The 19,953-nt window shown below is 41.9% G+C and overlaps 1 protein-coding gene across 1 annotated transcript in view; it reads right to left on the bottom strand.

The window, feature by feature from the left end:
- Positions 1–19,953, bottom strand: part of DMRT1 (doublesex and mab-3 related transcription factor 1) — a 75,739-nt gene that overhangs the window by 30,332 nt on the left and 25,454 nt on the right. Inside the window, exons 3-4 of the mRNA XM_039362313.1 lie at positions 9,812–10,095; positions 167–329 (exon numbers count right to left, since the gene is read on the bottom strand). Coding sequence (XP_039218247.1) covers positions 167–329; positions 9,812–10,095 — 447 coding nt within the window. The remainder of the gene's footprint in view (positions 1–166; positions 330–9,811; positions 10,096–19,953) is intronic.

The raw sequence follows: 19,953 nt of genomic DNA, 5'->3' as shown, positions 1-19,953 counted from the left end.
AAGGCTGGAGAAAAAAAAATGATTACCATAAAATGGAAGCAAACGTTTAGAAAATTATAATAAAATGTTATCTATTTCCAATGTTACCTGCCTCTACCCAGTCAGCCACTGGCTTTTTAGTAGAAGCCCTAAAACCTCTTCCCATGACAGTTGACAAGATGCTTACCATTTGTTTTTGTTTCGGAGTAAGAAGGATTCTCCTCAAAAGTAAAAATTTGGGGAACACAGGCAGGGCCCCCAACACTTTGTCCCAAGTAAGAGCCGGAGGGATAGTAAGAATGCATCCTGTACTGGGAACTCAAGCTGTGCCGACCTTCTGGGCTTTTCACCTGTTAGGAGAAACAGCAAAGAGCACATCATACAAGCATGCAAAGAGAAAACCTACATTGGATGGGGGCAATTTTCCTTACCCCATAGTATATTTTTGGCTTATTGCCATGCTTTCCTCCCACTGAATTCATCCCTGGAACTCTCTGCCTGAGAACATTAAACCTGAAATGTTTATTTTCTTCTTATGTCAACAACTTCAGTGTTATTTCTAGAAAGCCATTTTGAAGCCTGAAGTGGTTCCCAGGTCTTCACAGAAGTGAAATGCACCTCGTAAAGGCTAGCCCGCCGACAACACTATTCATATTTATCTTTCTACAGTTTTTTCCCCATTTTTTATGATTGTAAGCCGCCCAGAGCTACCCTGAGGTAAGATGGGCGGCCAACAAATTTAATAAATAAATAAAAATGTGATTGCTGCTGCTCATGATTTTGCAGATTTTGGATTGTGCTTCCAATGTCTCCAGCCCTTCTTTGATTAGCAAGGAGGAGGAGACCCAAGTCGCATGAGAAAAGAGCTAAGGCAGGAGTGTTTTCAATTCTCTTCCAAGCAATCCAGTTTCCAACTTTCACATGACGACACCACTGTAAAAAGATCTGTTGTCGCCAGTAAAAAACGAAGTAAGGATACACATACTGCCCTGATTCCTACCTTTTGTACAGTATTCAGTCTCTCAAACTGATCAATACTTTATTGCAGGGCTGTCAAACAGGCAAATTATTTATTCTTGGGCAAAGTATTTTCCGTGTGCGAGAAAATATAAGCGGTTTACAAATTTAAGACAAGAGGCGTAAAAACACCAAGCGAAGCCTTAATTTCGGAATGAGGTATCCCATTTCAAACCCGAATCTTCCCTTAGACAAGAAGACATTCCGGTTGCATGAAAACAAAGGATTTGTACATCTCAGATGAATATGTTACAGAACTTGTCCGAACCAGGAAGATTTAAAATGTTCACACTTCCAAACTGCAGAGTGCAACTACAGCAGTGGTTCTCAACCTTTTTAATGCCGCGACCCCCAACCGATCGTAAGTCAAGGACTACTCAACCGGTCATAAGTTGAGGACTACTCAACTGGTGCAGCACCGTTTGCAGAATGGGACTTTTGGCGGGCTCAGCAGGGCAGAGACAGCCTGGACAATTCCTATTGGCTTTTGAAAGCCAATAGAATTAGACTCTATTCAAGAGAGTCTATTCTATTGGCTTTCAAAAGCCAATAGAATAAAAGGGAGTAGCACAGCTAAGGAAAAGGAGGAAAAAAATGGCGGACTGCGTTGTTTGGCGACCCACGTGAAATGGTCGTCTGACCCCAAATGGGGTCCCAACCCACAGGTTGAGAACCACTGAACTACAGAGTACAAATTGCAGCAAAGTAAAATAATATGAGTACACAAAGAAAAGGTGTACATGGGAGAATTGTACATTTCAATGGACATTCTTTATATGGTAAGTTTTCAGGTGTATATGCTTTCTGCTGAATTTTGTAAGACCAGGCTAAAGTCTCTCTCTCTCTTAACCTAACCCAGGGGTAGGCAACTTCGGCTCTTTTATGACTCGTGGACTTCAACTCCCAGAACTCCTTCAGCTCCCAGCTATGCTATGCTGACTCAGGAATTCTGGAAGTTGGAAGTCCACGAGTCATAAAAGAGCCGAGGTTGCCTACCTCTGACCTAACCTATCTCACAGGGTTGTTGTTATGGAGAAAGTAGGAGGCCAGAGTATTAGTTATATTCGCCACCTACCGCTTGATACTTATATTCCTGTTATTCATATATTCATAATTAGTCATAAGTTGAGGACTACCTGTATAGATTACCAATTTACTAGAACTCTGAATCATGACCCTGTATTTTTCAATCATGAAGAAAATTGGAGAGATGCTTCTTAGGGCAACGTTTTTGTACAGGCTGTTTTTTCAAGCCTGCTGTTCATGATCTCCTTTTATTTTGCTGTGAAAAAAATATCTTTATTTCCTTCTGTTCTTTTTTTGTGTGCACCCTCTAAAAATAATAACTGCAAAAGGAAATATAATTTCAGAAGCGATAAATTGCACCACTACCCACTGGTGCTTACTTTGTTTACCTTATGTAGGCAATGACCTTTTCTTTTTGAGCCTTCTTGTGCTTCTCCCATTTCTTATTCTTTAAAAAAGCTAACTAATTTCCCAGGATCCAATGACTTATTACAACTATTATAGTAGTATATGTTCCTTGCCTAGAAAGACATGGTTTATAATCTTATTATCTGCACCAAGCCTGTGAACCACAATACAACCGACAGACAGAGGCGAGGCAAGGCTTTGCAAACTATGTGTTGAATTAACCAGTCGAAAAAACTAAAAAGCTTTCATTTTTGTTTTATTAAAGTATTTAGAATATATATAACACAGTAAATCTGAACCATAAGGTTTCCTTTTTATAGGGTTTAGTTACTCTATTTTATAGTTAACAATAAAAACTAGCTAAACATTAAAATGTTTGACCTTCGCATGGTATTCATGAAACGGACCCAGATGATCACTTAATGCTGACAGTGATCTCTTTTAGCTTGACAATGAACATGCGTGCTTCAGTGTGCCATGTATGTTTCAAAACTATACAATTAGCTCTGGGGAATAAGAGAAGAAGGCAATAAGATTTAAGAGAGAGGCACTTTAATCTTCCAATCTAGGAAATAAACACTTTCAAAGCAACTATACCAAATAAATTATGACTTTTGTAAACTTCCTCTTACTTATTCTTGTTTCAGAGTCAAGGCAGATAGGAGATTCAGAAAAGCTGGATTGTACATCCCAGATATTACCAAATCCATTACTGGACACATTACAATGGGATGCTACTTCTGCCAACCTATTGTTTCAACAAAGCCTCTCAAAGGAAATCTATCCATGTACAAGAACTTTGTTGCCTCTTGCTGAACTAAGCATACTATTAATAGCTGGTCGTATTTTCCCATATTATCCTCTCTTATGGACTGACTGTGGTAATCACCTACAGAAACATTCTCTAACATGACACCATCCAGATACGTTGGAATGGTAAATACTAGCAAGCAAATTCGCTAGAATTTGGAGAGTTTCAATACATCTTAAATGTGTGAAGGTAAGAAAGGTTCCTCTAGGGCAGAGGTCCCCAACCTTTTGGGAACTAGGGACCAGTTACGTGGAGAGAAGTTTTTCCATGGACCAGAGAGTGCATGGTTTTGTGCTGCCTGCATCCTACAGATGGGGCTTTGCTTGTTTGTGCGAACCGATTGCTGGCATACCCCAGCCCGGTACTGGTCCACGGACCGGGAGTTGGGGAACCCTGCCGTAGGGTAGTTTATTCCAAACAGATGCTCTTGAATTCTGCAGATTTCAATTTCCAGAATCCCAGACAACATGGCTGTTGGTGAGGTCAAGACAATATATCAGGAGATTGCCCAAACTGGCAAAACTGCTCTGGAGTTCGGAATTATACGGAATCATTATACAATAAGAATTATCGTTAAGTACTAAGCATCTTCCTACCATAATTGCTTTTCAATTTTAGTTCTAAAGCCCCAAGTGTCTTTTTCACCATTAAAAGATATACAGTGATGCTGTGCTTGCCTCCCATGGATTCTAAGTTGACAATGTAATTTTCATACAAAAGGACCATCTGTATCTGTCCCACCTTGACAGACAAACTCAATTAACCTTTGCTATTCTTTTCCAATCTACCCTTTTAGACAAAAGCAGTGATCCACAAACAATATGTTACCTTCAGAATCTCAACCACTGTGACACTAAGAGATATAGTCCTATCAGCAGTATTGGAAAATAAACAACTTAGATTAGTTTCTCTAAGAAATATGGATTATATTCATGTCACACTTGAGCTGTCAGAAACATTAGGTTACTTTTAGCATAAATCTGCGTAGCATAGTGTACGATATGCTGTCTGAATGGCAAACCAGAACGGATTCAAGTTGCTGACATAATTCAACTACGTTAATATTAAATCCAATGTTTAAATTATAGCTGGCTGGCTTATAGATTAGTCATGACTAATTTAAAAACAAGGTTGACATTCAATTAGTAGAACATCTCTTGACAACATTCTATAATTCTGTTTCATATGGGAATAAACAATCTACACAAGACTTTTCAAGTCTGTTTTGAACCAGTTCAAACAGATCATTCAGCAGAAATGATCCAGCTGACATCCCCTACTTAATTATTGCTATATAGCTTCTCCTCTCACTTGGGAGAGTTAGACAAATAAAGAAAGTTCCTTCTGTGGCTTTTTTACCATTATGCTGAACAAATCAATATGAATCTTGGCTTGCGTTTTTCTCAATAAGCTAGAGCCAATTTATAGTTCTTAACTTATGACTATCATTTATAGGGGAAAACAAGCCTGGTTTGGAAATAATGCTAAAGCAGCGCTTCTCAACCTGTGGGTCGCGACCCCATTTGGGGTCGAACAACCATTTCACGGGGGTCGCCAAACAACGCAATCCGACATTTTTTCCCCCTTTTCCTTAGCTCTGCTACTCCCTCTTATTCTATTGGCTTTCGAAAGCCAATAGAATAGACTCTCTTGAACAGAGTCTAATTCTATTGGCTTTCAAAAGCCAATAGTAATTGTCCAGGGCTGTCTCTGACCTGCTGAGCCCGCCAAAAGCCCCAGTCTGCAAACGGTGCTGCAAGGGGAACAGTCTGCACAGCTTCCCTCCCTGCTGAGCAATTAAAAAGTAAGTAAAAGAGGGCCGGGGGTGGGAGGCCGGTGGGCGCAGGAAGGGTTGCTGGCCCGTGTGGGGCCCGGCAGGTGCCTTACCTGCCTTGGGCTGGGCCAGCTGGTGGCCCACCCGGTGGTCGCCCTGCGCCACCGCTGCCGCAGCCACCCGGGAGCGCCTGGGCCTGCCTGCCGCCACCCCGAACGGGCGGCGGCCAAAGTAAGCCTAGCGGGGCAGCGGCGGGCACAGGGAGGGTTGCTGGCGTGTGTGGGGCCTGGCAGGTGCCTTATCTGCCTTGGGCTGGGCCAGCTGGTGACCCAGCCAGTGGTCACCCTGCGCCACCGCTGCCGCCTGGGAGCGCCTAGGCCTGCCTGCCGCCGCCCCAAATGGGCAGCGGCCAAAGTAAGCCTAGCGGGGCAGCGGCGGGCGCAGGGAGGGTTGCTGGCACGTGTGGGGCCTGGCAGGTGCCTTCCCTGCCTTGGGCTGGGCCAGCTGGTGGCCCAGCCGATGGTCGCTTTGCGCCGCCGCTGCCACCCGGGAGTGCCTGGACCTGTCTGCCACCGCCCCAAACAGGCAGCGGCCAAGGTAAGCCTAGCGGGGCAGCGGTGGGCGCAGGGAGGGTTGCTGGCATGCGTGGGGCCCGGCAGGTGCTTTACCTGCCTTGGGCTGGGCCAGCTGGTGGTCGCCCTGCCTGCCGCGGCTGCCCAGGAGCGCCCCGGCCTGCCTGCCGCCGCCCCTTGCCGGCTATGCCTCAGCCGGCGCAGGGGGCGGCACCACGCATGCGCGGCGCTCCCGGGCCTGTAGTCCTCGATTTACGACCGGGGTCGTGGCTATAAAAAGGTTGAGAACCACTGTGCTAACGCAAACCATAGATGGGACCATTTGGTCTGGTTTAGCAATGTCAACTGACAAGAAAAACCAAAACCAAGTAGGAGAAATTAACTAGTGTATACCAGCACATCTGCTCATTGGACCGCTGGTTCCATCTATTTCTGTTATTTCAGTCGCAATGTTTTTACCCTCTCCTTGACTTTAATCTTGGACCTTGGTCTAGCACACTATTTTTATGAAATATTCTGTGTAAGCATTAGGTAAAAGACAAAGCTACTGGAATAATTTTAATTTGATTTGAAGGATTTAGTACAAATTGTTCAAGGACCTGAAGAACTGCTGCTTTTCAGGTTTAGACAGAGAATGTGGGGCAAACTGTGGCCTTTAAGTTCCTTTGCTGAAATCCTTGGAACCCACCCCCAAGCTACGAATGTTGAAAACGCAACCATACCACTGGTGTTAGTGCTGATTGCAAAAAACACGTTCTTTGCTTCAGTGACTATAGTACAGGTAATCCTTCATTTGTTTAATGACTATTCAAAGTTACAACGGCACTGAAAAAAGTAACGGTTTTTCACACTTACTACCGCTGCTGCATCCCTATGGTAACATGATCAAAATTCAGATGCTTGGCATCTGACTCATATTTATGACGGTTGCAATGTCCCAGGGTCATATGATCACCTTTTGCAATCTTTTGACAAGCAAAGTCAGAAAGCCAGATTCACTTAACAGCTGTGTTACTAATTTAACAACTGTGGCAAGAAATAGCAATAACAATAGCATTTAGATTTACCGTGTTTCCCTGCAAATAAGACCCGGTCTTATTTTTATTTTTTATTTTGCCTCCAACAGATCTTAGTGCTAGAGGTGAGTGTTTTCCACTCACCTCTAGCACTGACAGCCCCGCCCAGCTGGCCCACTCCTTCTGCGGCTGAAGGAGCAGCTTCATTCTGCAGCTGAGAATGGAGCTCCGGCCTGCATTTCGTGGTCAAAGGCTTTTCCGGAAGGCCACTGCAGCTATGGATTCAATCCATAGCTCAATTCTCAGCTGCAGAGGCCTTTCGGAAAGGCCTTTGACTGCAAAATGCAGGCCTGGAGACGCCACAGAAGAAGTAGGCCGGTGAGGAGAGGTCTGGCTGCAAAGTAAATGGGTGTGGGCCGTGTGGGGTAGCTCCACACACCCCACCCTAGCTTGATTTTTAGGTGTGTGCCTTGCCCCAAAACTAGGGCTTATTTTTCGGATAGAGCTTATATTATGCCCATCCCAAAAATCAAGCTAGGGCTTATTTTCGATGTAGATCTTACTTTCTGGGAAACACGGTATATACCACTTCATAGTGCTTTACAGCAGAGGCCCCAACGTTTTGGGCACCAGGGACTGGTGGAGAGTCTGTGGAGAGAGTTTTTTTCCACAGACCTGAGAGGGCATGATTTTGCGTGCTGCCTGCATCCCATGGATGAAGCTTCGCTTGTTTGCATGGCTTGGTTTTTGGCATGTCATGGCCCAGTGCCACTCCACGGACTAGGGGTCCTGCTTTACAGCCTTCTCTAAGCAGTTTACAGAGTCAGCATATTCCCTCCCCAACAATCTGAGTCCTCAGAAGGATGGAAGGCTGAGTCAACCTTGAGCCATTCAGAATCAAACTCCTGGAGTGAGCAGTGAGTTAGCCTACAGTGCTTCACATTCAAACCACTTTGTCACCATGCTCTTAAAGGTCGTAAAGTTGTTGTTAAGTTGTTAAGTGAATCACTGCAGTTGTTAAGTTAGTAACATGATCATTCACTGGAGATTTTTAAGAAGAGACTAAACAGCCACTTGTCTGACATGGTATAGGTTCTCCTTCTTGAGCAGGGGGCTGGACTAGAAGACCTCCAAGGTCCCCTCCAGCTCTATTCGATTAAGTGAATCTGGCTTCCCCATAAACTTTGCTTGTCAGATGGTCGCAAAGTGTGATCACATGACCCCAGAGCACCACAATCATCATAAATATGAGTCAAGCATCTGAATTTTGATCATGTGACCCTGGGAATGCTGTAACAGACGTTAAATGTGAAAAACGATCATAAGTCACTTTTTCAGTACTGTTGTAACTTCAAACGGTCACTAAATGAACTGTTATAAGTTGAGGACTACCTGTGCTAATAACAGCAGCTAGGTCTCTACGATTGTTCAACAAACCATGGTTTAAAATCTTGACTTAACATTTCTATATACATCTCTTAAACTAGCCTTTCCCTATGTTGGATCTGCAATTTTCACGAATTTACACGGTTATGGAAGACCTTGCTGAAGGAACAAGTACTTCTGATCCTCGCCCATTATAAGGATTTTATAGATTTTGTAAAAGAGCTTTGGACCAGCATCCTCAGCCATTAGGGATGAGGGGCACTATAATAGGGCCTCTCATGCAGTCAACCTCTTCAATGCGCTACTACCCTCATGTCTAGCATAGCCACCTAAATCATTTTAGGTGACTCCCACCTGAGGTGAGCTTTGAGGGTAGAGGTGATGGGAGTAGCATCTTCTTAGCTGAGATAGCAACTACATTCAGTCATCACATTCCAAAGAGCTTAAATGATGCCTGAGTTTTCTTAAATCCTTCACACACAAGTTGTTTAGGTCAACAAGCTCAACGCCCCTTGCAATTAATAATGTAATATACCTGTTGGTACACCCAATTAATTTTTCCCTTTAGCCTTCCATGGCAGCTACTTCATATTGTCTTCCCAAACACTGCCACAGGAAGGAAATAAGAACAGAGGCCCCTGAAAAGGTAAGTGGTAATTTGGGAACAAAATGTTTTTAAATATAAAGCTTTAAAGACATGTGTAATTCATATATAGGCACTATCGTTGCCTGAAGCCTCTGAACAGCCTTTTCCTTTACCATATTCTTGTCAAGAAGGGAAAATGCTTACAGTATCTCCAAACTTTAAAAGGTCATCTGCCTGAGACTTGACGCCTCTTCCTGAGAATCACGTTCTTGTAAAAGGCATTACAATTCGTCTTTGGGCTGCTTTGAAAAACAGCTTTTCCTAGTTGGATAAGTCCCTAAATGCATGAAATGTAATCCACTCCAAGGCTGAAGGCAAGTGGTAGGATAGACGCCCTGCAGCAGGAAGGCCCAGGTTGTATCTCCAGAGGGAAGTAGGAAAAAATTCAGACCAAAACGCCAAAGAGCTGCTGCCAATCATATTAGACAGAGAAATGGTCTGCATCAGTGCGTCATACAATTTATTTAATACTTTTCGGGCTGCTGTCTTTTATTCAGTGGGTTTATATCCAAGTAGAGTTCCCACCAATGCAAGCCATTTTCATAATAAACGTAAGATAATGAAACAACGTGGCAAGTCTTTATCCAGAGAAACAGTTCTGTTATTCATTTATTCTGCACAAGATTTTTACCCTCCTGTTTTTCTGCATACCAATTCTGTGGAGTCCGGTAGGGTGAGCAATGGTCGAAAGTTTAACCAATGTGCTTCATGGCTAAGTGCGAATTTAAACCAATATCCTCAGTTCTGGTCAAACGCTCCACTACTAGTTACATTTATGTAAAAATACAAAACCAGTAACAGCAAAGAGAACGACTCCTGAGATGCTGATAAACATAGATTCCCAATAAATCTCAAGACAAAATCTTAATTAACATTTACCTATTTTGAGGAGGGAAGAACCTAAGAGAATGACAATTCTGTGCTTGTCTTTTTTTAAAAAACACATCCGCTCCTCCCTAGATATGTTGAACTACAATTTCCACCATCGCTTACAATTAGCAATAATAACTGGGAATAATGGCAGTTTTAGCCCCAAACCCCTGGGGAATATCAACTTAGGGAAGATGTCATGTGCTTTGAACCTGTAGAGCCACAGCAATTCCAGTGATTCTCAATGAACTCAGAACAATCTTAATCCATCAAACAAGGCCATGCCTTTACTCATTTATACTGTACCTGCCACTGGTTTCCTGACTGGCTTGACATGTAAGTTGTTGGGAGGCTTCGGAGGCTGCTCTTAACAGGTGACCCTGTCAGTGGGCTTCCCATATCACCAGAGGTGGTTTCAGTGGCCACAGCCATTTGATACTGAGAATAGTTGTAAAGGTTGTTGTAATAAGGATACAGGGATGGCTGGTATAAACTACTGTAGTAGGTGGGGTCCATAACTAAGTCAGATGTGCTCTCCAGATGCCCTCTGCTGGCCAGGGATGGAATGTCTTGAATCAGCATCCGTCCTTCTGTAAAAAGAGAAAGGGAACAAAAAAGAGAAAGAATACAAGAAAGAACCAATTATTAAGCAACAGAAGCAACCTGAAAAATCTGCATTTTATCCCTTGGTGCATTCTGGACTACAGAATGCAATGCAAAGCAAAAGAAAGTACAAGGGAGCAGCAACTGAAACGAGGATGGAAATAGTAGAGGAATGAGATCAAAATAAGTCTTTTTCTACATTATCAAGTTATTTTCTACATTATGCCACGAGGGGAAAAAAGTCATAATTGTCCATTCATAAAAAAGCATTTAGTGTTGCCAGTCCTCCTGCACAGCTCAGTTCCATTGCTACCTCTTCTTCTTCTTCTTCTTCTTCTTCTTTTTGATTTACCATCTTTATGTCCTGCTTTTGCAACTAGAGTGGAGTCAATTATAGTAAAATTTAGATGGATAAGCAGATTATTTGTCTTCACACCTGAGAGCCAACACCCTGTATAGTACCTGGTTCCACATCACTGACTGCGGCAGAAAAGGGAAGACATGTACACATAGTTCTTCACTCATGACCGTAACAGAGCCCATGATTACACTCGTGAATCATTAAGGTCTTACGTCAAGGGACCCTGGTGACCAGAAGAATTTTTTTTTTTTGTGTGGCAGATGTTAAACAAACATCACAGTCATTAAGCAAACTCCAGGTTGTTAAGTGAACCCATTCATTTGAACGGGCAATTTTTGTGGGAAACTAGCAAAAAACATTGCAAATCACTGCGACATAACCATAGAATGTCATCATGGGTTGTAAAGCTAACCCACCCAATATGCGCCCATGTGACTGTGGAGGGGGGGCAGTGAACCATTTAAAATAGACCACAAAGCACTCGTTCTGTAGCTATCATAAATTCAAACAGTCATAAAGCAGTCAATAAGCAAGGACTATCTGTAGATATTCTTCAGTCCTCAAATTGCATTTACACACAGAAGCTAAAACTTATTGGAATATAATTAGAACATGGATAGAAAAGATGATACAACAACGTATAGAACTAAGACCAGAAATATTCCTGTTGGGTATTCTACCAGAGAAATACAATAAAGAGAAAACATATTTAATTATTCATATAATCACGACAGCCAGGATTGTGATTGCACAAAATTGGAAAGCACTGAAAGCCCCCCCAGAGAGAGAGGTGATTGGGAAAATACTGGAATGTGCAGAAATGAATAGACTAACAATGACAATTAAAGATAAGACAGAGTCAGACTACTATGAAATCTGGGGAACTTTTTATGATTGGCTGGAAAGAGAATATGGTTAAAAAATAGTTAACATCAATTTAGATGGAAGAAGAAGGAGAAGGAGGGAGACCCAGGCAACACAGTATTGAATAACTGGAGGTTGTATAAATATTTATAGAAGTATATACTGAGAAGGTTAGATAAATAGAAGTATTAATGTAAGAGAAAATTAATCTTATTGTATATAATACAGATAGGGAAATTTGGAGAGAGGAGTTGCTCGGACATTACCCCTGAATTGTATCTGAAGAGGGATGAGAGGGAAGAAAGGAGAGGAGAGAGAAAAGAGTGAAGGAGGGGAGAAGGAAGTAGGAAGGTTGGAGGAGAAGAGAAGTGGGGAGAAGTGGTGAAGGAAAGAGGAGAGGAGAGGAGAGGAAGAAGCGGGAAGTAGGGAAGAGAAAAAAGGGAAAAAGAAGATAGAGAAGAAGGAATGTGGATACAGTGAAAGGGGAAATGGGCGAGCAACACCAAAAGTCATGTGTATGTATTTATTTCATTTTATCAAAAGTATCTTATATATGAATGTAAAAAGAATGTGTGTTAACATCTGATAAATATCACGGTATATGTATGGGGGAAGAGTTTGGAAAAATAAAAAAATTAATGCTGAAAAAAAAATTGCATTTCCACACGTGGCTGTGGATGATAGGAAGTTGTAGCCCAGGACCTAAAGAAGGAAGCACTTACCTGTGCAAAAAGGGCTGTCTTGGACATTCTCCAAAAGTAGAGCAATGGAACTCCCCTTGCTCCCCTTTCCCTAACAAGTGAGACTCCATATCACAATCGCAAGGAAGTATTCGTGTGCATGTTAATAAGTAATTCTGAGTCTGCACAGATAGATATGTCTTCAATTAGATTCGGCTCAGTTACTCACTGGAATTTTTGAGATGCTGTCATACTACAGTTTGATTACTGGGGCAATGTCACTCTAGAAACTGCAGTATCTTCCAAACCAGGAGGAAAATATATGGATTATACCAAATAAAAAACCCATATTTACTGTTTGGGCACAAAAAAGAAAAAAAAAAGATGACCATAGTATGGAAGGGGTAAGGCTAATACTACTAATATTACCCAAGACATTCTTCCATCACTGAAATGAATTAGGCTACAATTCTCAAGAGTGACACCATCTGACTGTAAACTGAGAAAAACCCACACAAGCCTTCCAGAGTAGTCATGGAAATTAGACTGACCACTGCATTTAAATGGACAATTCTTTCTTGCCACTGTTTGCACATTGAGGCAGCACACAACTAAGCTCTCACATGATTTATTAAAAACTGAAAGCCAACTGAGAAAACAAGTTGAGGGCTACATCATCTTGCCACATCTTTGAATCAAGCTGTATTATCATATTAGCAATGTCGTTCCTCATAAACTGTCAACAGTGAAAGCAATAATGATTTTGACAAAAAAAAAATGCCACACTTGGAATTAAATGGCTTCTACAATCAATAAACAAATCATTCTAAGCAACTGGTGGCTAATTCACTGGCTATAAATCAGAAAAGCACCAATGGACACTGCAATATTGGAAAGGAAAGGAAAGGAAAGGAAAGGAAAGGAAAGGAAAGGAAAGGAAAGGAAAGGAAAGGAAAGGAAAGGAAAGGAGAAAGGGATATATTTGCTATAGAGATTCAGAATGAAGCAACTTCAAGATGCAGCATAGACACTCTTTTTCCTTAAATTTCAAAACCTAACCGGTAGAGTTGTATATATAAAAAAGAAATTGTTTATTTGTTTATTTATTAAATTTATATGTCACCCACCATCCTGATAAGGCAACTCTGGATGGCTTACAGATCGTAAAAAAGATAAATAGAAAAGCAACTGAAAATTTAAACTATGCAAATTAAAATTTTAAAACATACAAAAAAACAGGAACCAAGAGACGGACGGTATAGGGACGAGGTCTTCTTACCCCGTCATCCACCTCCAGCAGTGAGCACCCCCCCTTGGGGGCCCAAGCCAACTAGGAAAACCAAGTTTTAATCCCTTCCAGAAGGCCAAAAGCACATGGGAGCAATTCTCACCTCTGATGGTAGAGTGTTTCACAGAGTCAGGACAACAGGGGAAAAGGCTTCTCCTTGACTCCACCTGCCAGAATGCCTTAGCAGAAGGGGGTTTGTAACAGGCCTCTTCCAGAGACACAGAAATAGGCTTAGAATTAAGGAACTGGACACTCTCATCTTCCACGTGAGCACTGAGGTCCCAGCTTTCATATCAAAATTCATTATTTTCTTTTCTTGGTTATATTTTAAGCTGCCTCTTTTTGGGAAGGAGGGATGTGGAATAGAGGATTGATACTTAAAAACCCTTCCCAAGTTATCCCTTGGAGAGAGACTGTCTAAGCCAGGGGAAGGAGTCAAGCAGATAATTAGTCTGGAATCCTTATGTGGGCACAAGAGGGCAGCCCATACTCCCCCTGAATCCAACTGAATCTTATCTAGTTTGGTCTAGGTCCAACCTTGGCTCTTTTATGACTCGTGGACTTCAACTCCCAGAATTCCATGAGTCACAAAAGAGCCAAGGTTGCCTACCCCTGGTCTAGGTGCAAACTGCCAGACTGGGAAGATTCCTGTGAAATAGGTATAAGCAATAAAGTAGTTAATTGGAACTCTTCATATGTGGAGCTGATTGTTCACACCTGACATTATCCCAAATCAGTAAGAAATGCCTAGTAAATCACCTGGAGATTTACTAGTAGATTCTCATTTTCTACATGTGCATATCAGATCTGGACAATCTTCTATTCAAAAAAGAACAGGAGCAGGCCAAGATGTTTTGTTGTATGAGGCCACTGGGAAAAGAAATAATGCTGGGTCCAGTTTTTCAGTTTAGGAAAGCAACAGTTAATCAGCATAGCTATAGAAACATAGTATGATACTGTAAATAATTCCAAGAAGATATATATAAGAGAGGGGGGAAAGTATTTTTTCATTAAATCTAGCTATATTTCAAAATACTAGAAACAATAAATATTTAACATAAGGTGCTAAAAAGGCTGCAACTGTGGAAATCAAATAATTCCAAGGCAAAAGGAAATTTTAAATTGTACAAAAATGGATGCGGAGATTCTGCATTGGTTTCCATCTTTGAAAAGGTCAGTAAAATAAAGGATTCAATTTCTAACGGTCAAGGGGATTTAAAAAAAAAAATCTCAATTGTTCTCCATGTTATAAAATCCTTAAGACAGCATCTATCCTGTCCCATACTCTCAATGAGAAATGCAGATCTTTTACACCCAGATCAATACCCCATTTGATGAATACCCTTATTGATCTTTCACTTGGACAAAAGACATCAGGAAGACAGGATATTATGAGTTGTTAGCAATCATTCATTTTTGTAGAAGGTACAATACACAAACTTTGAAAAACAAGACAGCTACGAAATCAGCTATGTTGCAAAACAAATGGCTCCTGCCACGGTACAAGATGTCCCACAAAGGAAGCTGCTGCACTTGGCTAGCAAAGTTTTTCTGCAATGACCCTGGCAGCATTTAAGAACTGGGGGCCACAAGTGAATCCAAGCTTCCTCAATTTAGCATCCTCCAGACGTGCTATATCACAACTTCAAGAATTTCCAGTCAGCATTTCTACATCTGGAGAGCACCAAGAAGGGGAAAACAGCAAAAGTGAATCTGAACACAGACATTATGCTTTATTTCCCATCCAACAAATGGGAGTCAGTCTCTACCACATAATTAAGAGCTAACATGAGCAATCCTCAAGTTACGACGGCAATTAGGACTAGGATTTCCATCATTAAGTGATGCAGTCGTAAATTGTGATGTCATGTGACCATATTGTTTAGTGACGGCAATCCAGGTCATTGTTGTAAACTCCAAGACATGCAGCTCATTAAAAGAGAAGAGGAGGGAGTCCCAAGTAAGCAACATAGGGATGCCACAGGGGGTTGGGGAGGCACAGGCCACGCATGAGTTGGAGGTGTGCTGCAGTGCAAAAAGAAATCAAGGAAGCTGGAGACAGAGGGTGAAAAGTACGTGCATGTGTGGAAGATCAGGGAGGCCAGGGAAAGAGAGTGCTATAGAGTTTGTGGGAGAAGACATTCACACCAAGGGCTGGGGAATGGAATAAGAAGTAAAAAGGCAGAGAAGTACTAAAAGAGAAGTCTGGAACTTTCATCACTTTTCCCCAATAAATCAAGCCACAAGGTAACCCTTCCTTTTTCTTCTTATTAAAAAGGTGGCATCTTAACCTACAGCAGTAGTAGTAGTAGAATGATGGGGAGACCTGTGATGATCTGGGTGAGACAGCAAAGTGTTGTTAGTTGGCCCTGCAGGGACTTCTTTCATGACAATTGGAAACATATGTGTTTAGGGTAAGTATGGAGATCCGGGCTGAATTCTAGGATAAGGACACAAACAATAATGCAGACTTTACCTGGAGAGAAAAGCTGCTTCCAGATATATGAATCTTAGCACTGCCCACTTAGTATTTTTCTGTTATTAGGTACAAATGGGATTGGAATTGGGTTTCCAACAAATATGTAGTATTGTTTTTTTCTGTATGCATGTATATCTATGCAAAACATACAATCTGTTTTGTCACAAGGAAGGAAGGAAGGAAGGAAGGAAGGAAGGAAGGAAGGAAGGAAGGAAGGAAGGAAGGAAGGAAGGAAGGAAGGATTGAGATTGAGATTCAGCTGCTTAAAAAAATTACGGATTATTGTAATTCTTGCAATTCTTATGGACTGTTCTCACCATGGTGAGCTTTGGGTCACCTTCCTGAAAAATGAATCTGAAACATTCAGTTTTAATAGCAATAGCACTTAAACTTATATTCCGCCTCATAGTGATTTACAGGCCTCTCTAAATGATTTACAGGGTTAGAACATTGCCCCCAACAATCTGGAATCTCATTTTGAGCCAGCCAGAATTGAACTCTTGGCAACCAGCAGATATAGCTTGCAATACTGTGCCACCATGGCTCTTTACAACCTATTATGTTCTGACCCATATAGCTCTATGGCCCATATAGCTCTATGGCCCAGCTCTATGTTGGAGTGTCTGGCAGTTATTGGGTTAAATGCTAGGTATGTGGATGGGTCAGTGGGAGGAGTTCCAAAGGTCTTTGGGAGACTTCCTGGACACAAGCCACATGGGAATCTCTTTGTCTGTAAGAAGCATGGGCCATGGAAGGTCTCCCTATAAGCATAAAGATGGTGTGAAGAGCAATAACACTTTCTTACCTAAAGGAAGGATCTAAAAGATGAACAAAGATGTATTTCCAGCAACAACAATCACAACATGAACGCAAGTAATCTTTCTCATTAAAATATATTTTGTTTATTATAAGATCGTTTCTTTTGAGTTAACTATCTGACAGGATTTAAAAGAGATCACTTAAGTTTGTGTCAGAATAGTAAGAAAGTGTTTTCATAATTTGTGCCATCTTTTGAAAGCAAATAGTAAATTGGCAAAGATTAATTCTCCTCTCAGAGCTGCAACAGTTTGAAGAAAGAGAATCAAATTGGTTAGCCCTTTCTCTACATTAACCTTCAAGGAAGTAAAGAGTCTCTTGATGCCTTTAGAAGCATGCAAAGCAAAGCCAGCGTGTCTGTGTTCAGAGGTTTTGTTATGCTAATTCGCTTGCTAGCTAACCCTCAAAGTAAAAGTGCCTTGTATCTGATTCAAAATTACCTTGGACCTGTTCTCAAATTAATGTTTATAGCGGGGAGAAAGAAAAACAAAAATCTACACTTTTGTTCCTTGCATGAAAAGTTTGAATTTTAACACCAAAAGGAGCTTGGGTTTTTCCCCCTCCCCTCTTTGCCAGTGAATCACGCAGCCTGAAACAAAGAACTGTTTAATGACTGCCTCTAAAGTTCAGACAAAAGGTTTATTGCCTTTCAATGAACTCATCTGTTGCCATAGTGACAGCCCTAGGTATGCTCGGAATTTCAGCCAATGTTATAAGGAGGAATCATCGCAGAAGCACCCCCTGGTGGTCATGCAATTTTTTTTCTAGCTGAGTCACAACAGCCACAATTAATTCAGCACACAACAGAGCAAATCTGTTAGTTAAAGTGCAAGCTACTTAAAGTTATCCCAAGCTACCAACACCCCCAGAGGGCACAGAGTGATCTTACCAGAAGCATTCACTCACTCACCCAAGCTGAGCACTAAGCTGTTCCAGCTTGAGGGAACTTAGGCAGAAGAAATCAAAGCCAAGTCTCTTTGCTTATTATCACAGCTGATGACCCAGAGTTCCAGCCTGCAACTCGCCAGGTGGGAGTTTGTACCTCTACATTCTCTCAGTGGCTCACTAGCAGTAACGTGGTAATAGGAAGAATTTGGCTAGTCTTTTTAACACCCCCTAGAGGGCACATAGTGAACTTACCAAAAGTACTCACTCACTCACTCAAGCTGAAGGCTAAGCTGTTCCAGCTTGAGAGAAAGGAAGCAAGAGCCAATTGCCTTCGCCTATTATCACAGCTGATGACCCGGAGTTCCAGCCTGCAACACGCCAGGTGGGAGTTTGTACCTCTACATTCTCTCAGTGGCTCACTAGCAGTAACGTGGCAATAGGAAGAATTTGGCTAGCCTTTCTCCAGATGCCCCCTAGTGGTTAAAGGAAGCTCTACACGCAAGCCTTTAACCGCACCCAGAGAAGCCCCTCTAGTGGACAAAGGGTGAACCTCGAAGCCAGAGCACCCTGGTAGCTGACCCACAGCAAGTGACCCCTAGTGGTGAAAGGGTGAACTGCACTGAAGTACCTACGTACTAGGATGTGATGTTGCTGCCATAGGTAACAGTTGGAAGCATGGCACCTGTTCACTGTAATAACATTTGCAAGGTTCTTATTTTTAATACACATAAAGAATGTCACTAAAATACAAGGCTAAAATATTAACTTTCATTGTTTGGTATTTATATTATTTTATTATACCACATTACAACAACAAGATTATAGTCAGAATTTTTAACAATGATTAAAAGTCATCACAAATACAAAGCTATGAATTACTGTATAGCTTATATTTGAATATTAGTATTTAGTAGCTTTATTTTTTGACATATGACTGTACCAGAACTCTATTATGAGCAAAAAAAGAGAAAAAAGACATAAATGCACTATCTATAAGCGTATTCTTCCCTTGGAAACTAAATTCCTCTTCAGTATTAGAACTTTCTTTGATCTGACAAATGATGGACGAATGCATAGAAAGTACAGAATGACAGCAATGCATCATATGGATGATACATATGATCTTTTCCCATAAAAAGTTGAAGGACCAAAACATTATTTCTTCTCTGAGCCCTTTGTGGGGAAACATCCAGGGAGAATTTAGAACAAAATACAGCATAGACTAGATACATCTTATCAGCAAACTCATCAACCTTAATAATGGAATGATTGGGTAATCTCCTATTCCTAGAAGAAATCAGGTCTAATGCTTGGAAAGCTGATCCCCCAAAATCTATGCTAGATTTTTCTAGCAACTTAATTTACGCGCTAATGTGTTTTGATGTCCAAATATTTTCACATTCGTGATCTATGGAAGACTCAACAAATCTCCTTTTGGGGAGGATTTTCTCTCTGGAAGTCCACTGCAAGAAGAACCAATTCACCATTAATTTAGAAAGTTCCATTAAAAAAAAAAGCCACACAAGAGAACTAGGAAGTAATTCAGACATTATGTACTCTTGAGTTGTTTGATTAGTTAATAGTGGCCAAGTTTAGCTTATTTAAACTGACCATCTACTGAGTGCTAGTCTACTACTTGAGCTAATATGAGACTGGTATATATTCTTCAGATTCAGAGATACCAAAGGGAATTTTTATGTGTACTGAAACAATCCAGTTGATTCCCTTACACCAGTGGTGGCGAACCCATGGCACACGTGCCAGAGGTGGCACTCAGAGCCCTCTGTGTGGGGACGTGCAACGTCACCCCAGCCCCGCCTCCCCACACAGCCCCCTCCTCATCAGCAGCCCCCCGGGAGGAGAGTTGCCCCTGAGCGCAGTCCATGCAGAGCAGCACAGCCAAGGGCATGGCAGCCAGGCAGCGGGACAAGACTCCAGCCTCGTGCCGTCACATGCAGATGATGCTGCGGGGCATGGGCGGAGGGCGTGGCCGCCATGGCGCTGCTGGGCTGCCTGGGCGATCTGCTGCGCTGGGCCGTGGAAGTGATGGGTGGCCATGTGGGTGGGTGGGGCACAGAGTGGGGGTGGACAGAGAGGTGAGGGCGGTTTTTGGGCACTTGATCGCTTAAAGGTTCGCCATCACTGCCTTACGCTTTTCCCCTGGAAGTGTTCTTAACCACAGCCTTTAAAGCAATTAACAACTGGAGTAATTCAAGTGAGCTAACGTGTGATCACAATCTTCAAACTGTATGTCTTAAAGAGTTTTAAATAACACATTGCTCACTTATAATTGTGGCTCTTCAAATTATAAACTGTGCACTTACAAGTTTTTCATTGATTTATTTAAATCCAGTATTATTTTTACATATAACTCAAGGTGGCAAACACAACCAATTTACCTTCCTCCTCCTATTTTTCACACAACTAGCCTGTGAGATGGGTAGGGCTGAATCTGGTCCAAAATCACCC

Source organism: Crotalus tigris, unplaced genomic scaffold (genome assembly GCF_016545835.1).
Source record: "Crotalus tigris isolate CLP2741 ecotype Arizona unplaced genomic scaffold, ASM1654583v1 scf7180000019422.807890, whole genome shotgun sequence".
In the NCBI taxonomy this organism is placed as follows: domain Eukaryota; kingdom Metazoa; phylum Chordata; class Lepidosauria; order Squamata; family Viperidae; genus Crotalus; species Crotalus tigris.
This window is presented reverse-complemented; position numbering and strand designations above follow the sequence as displayed.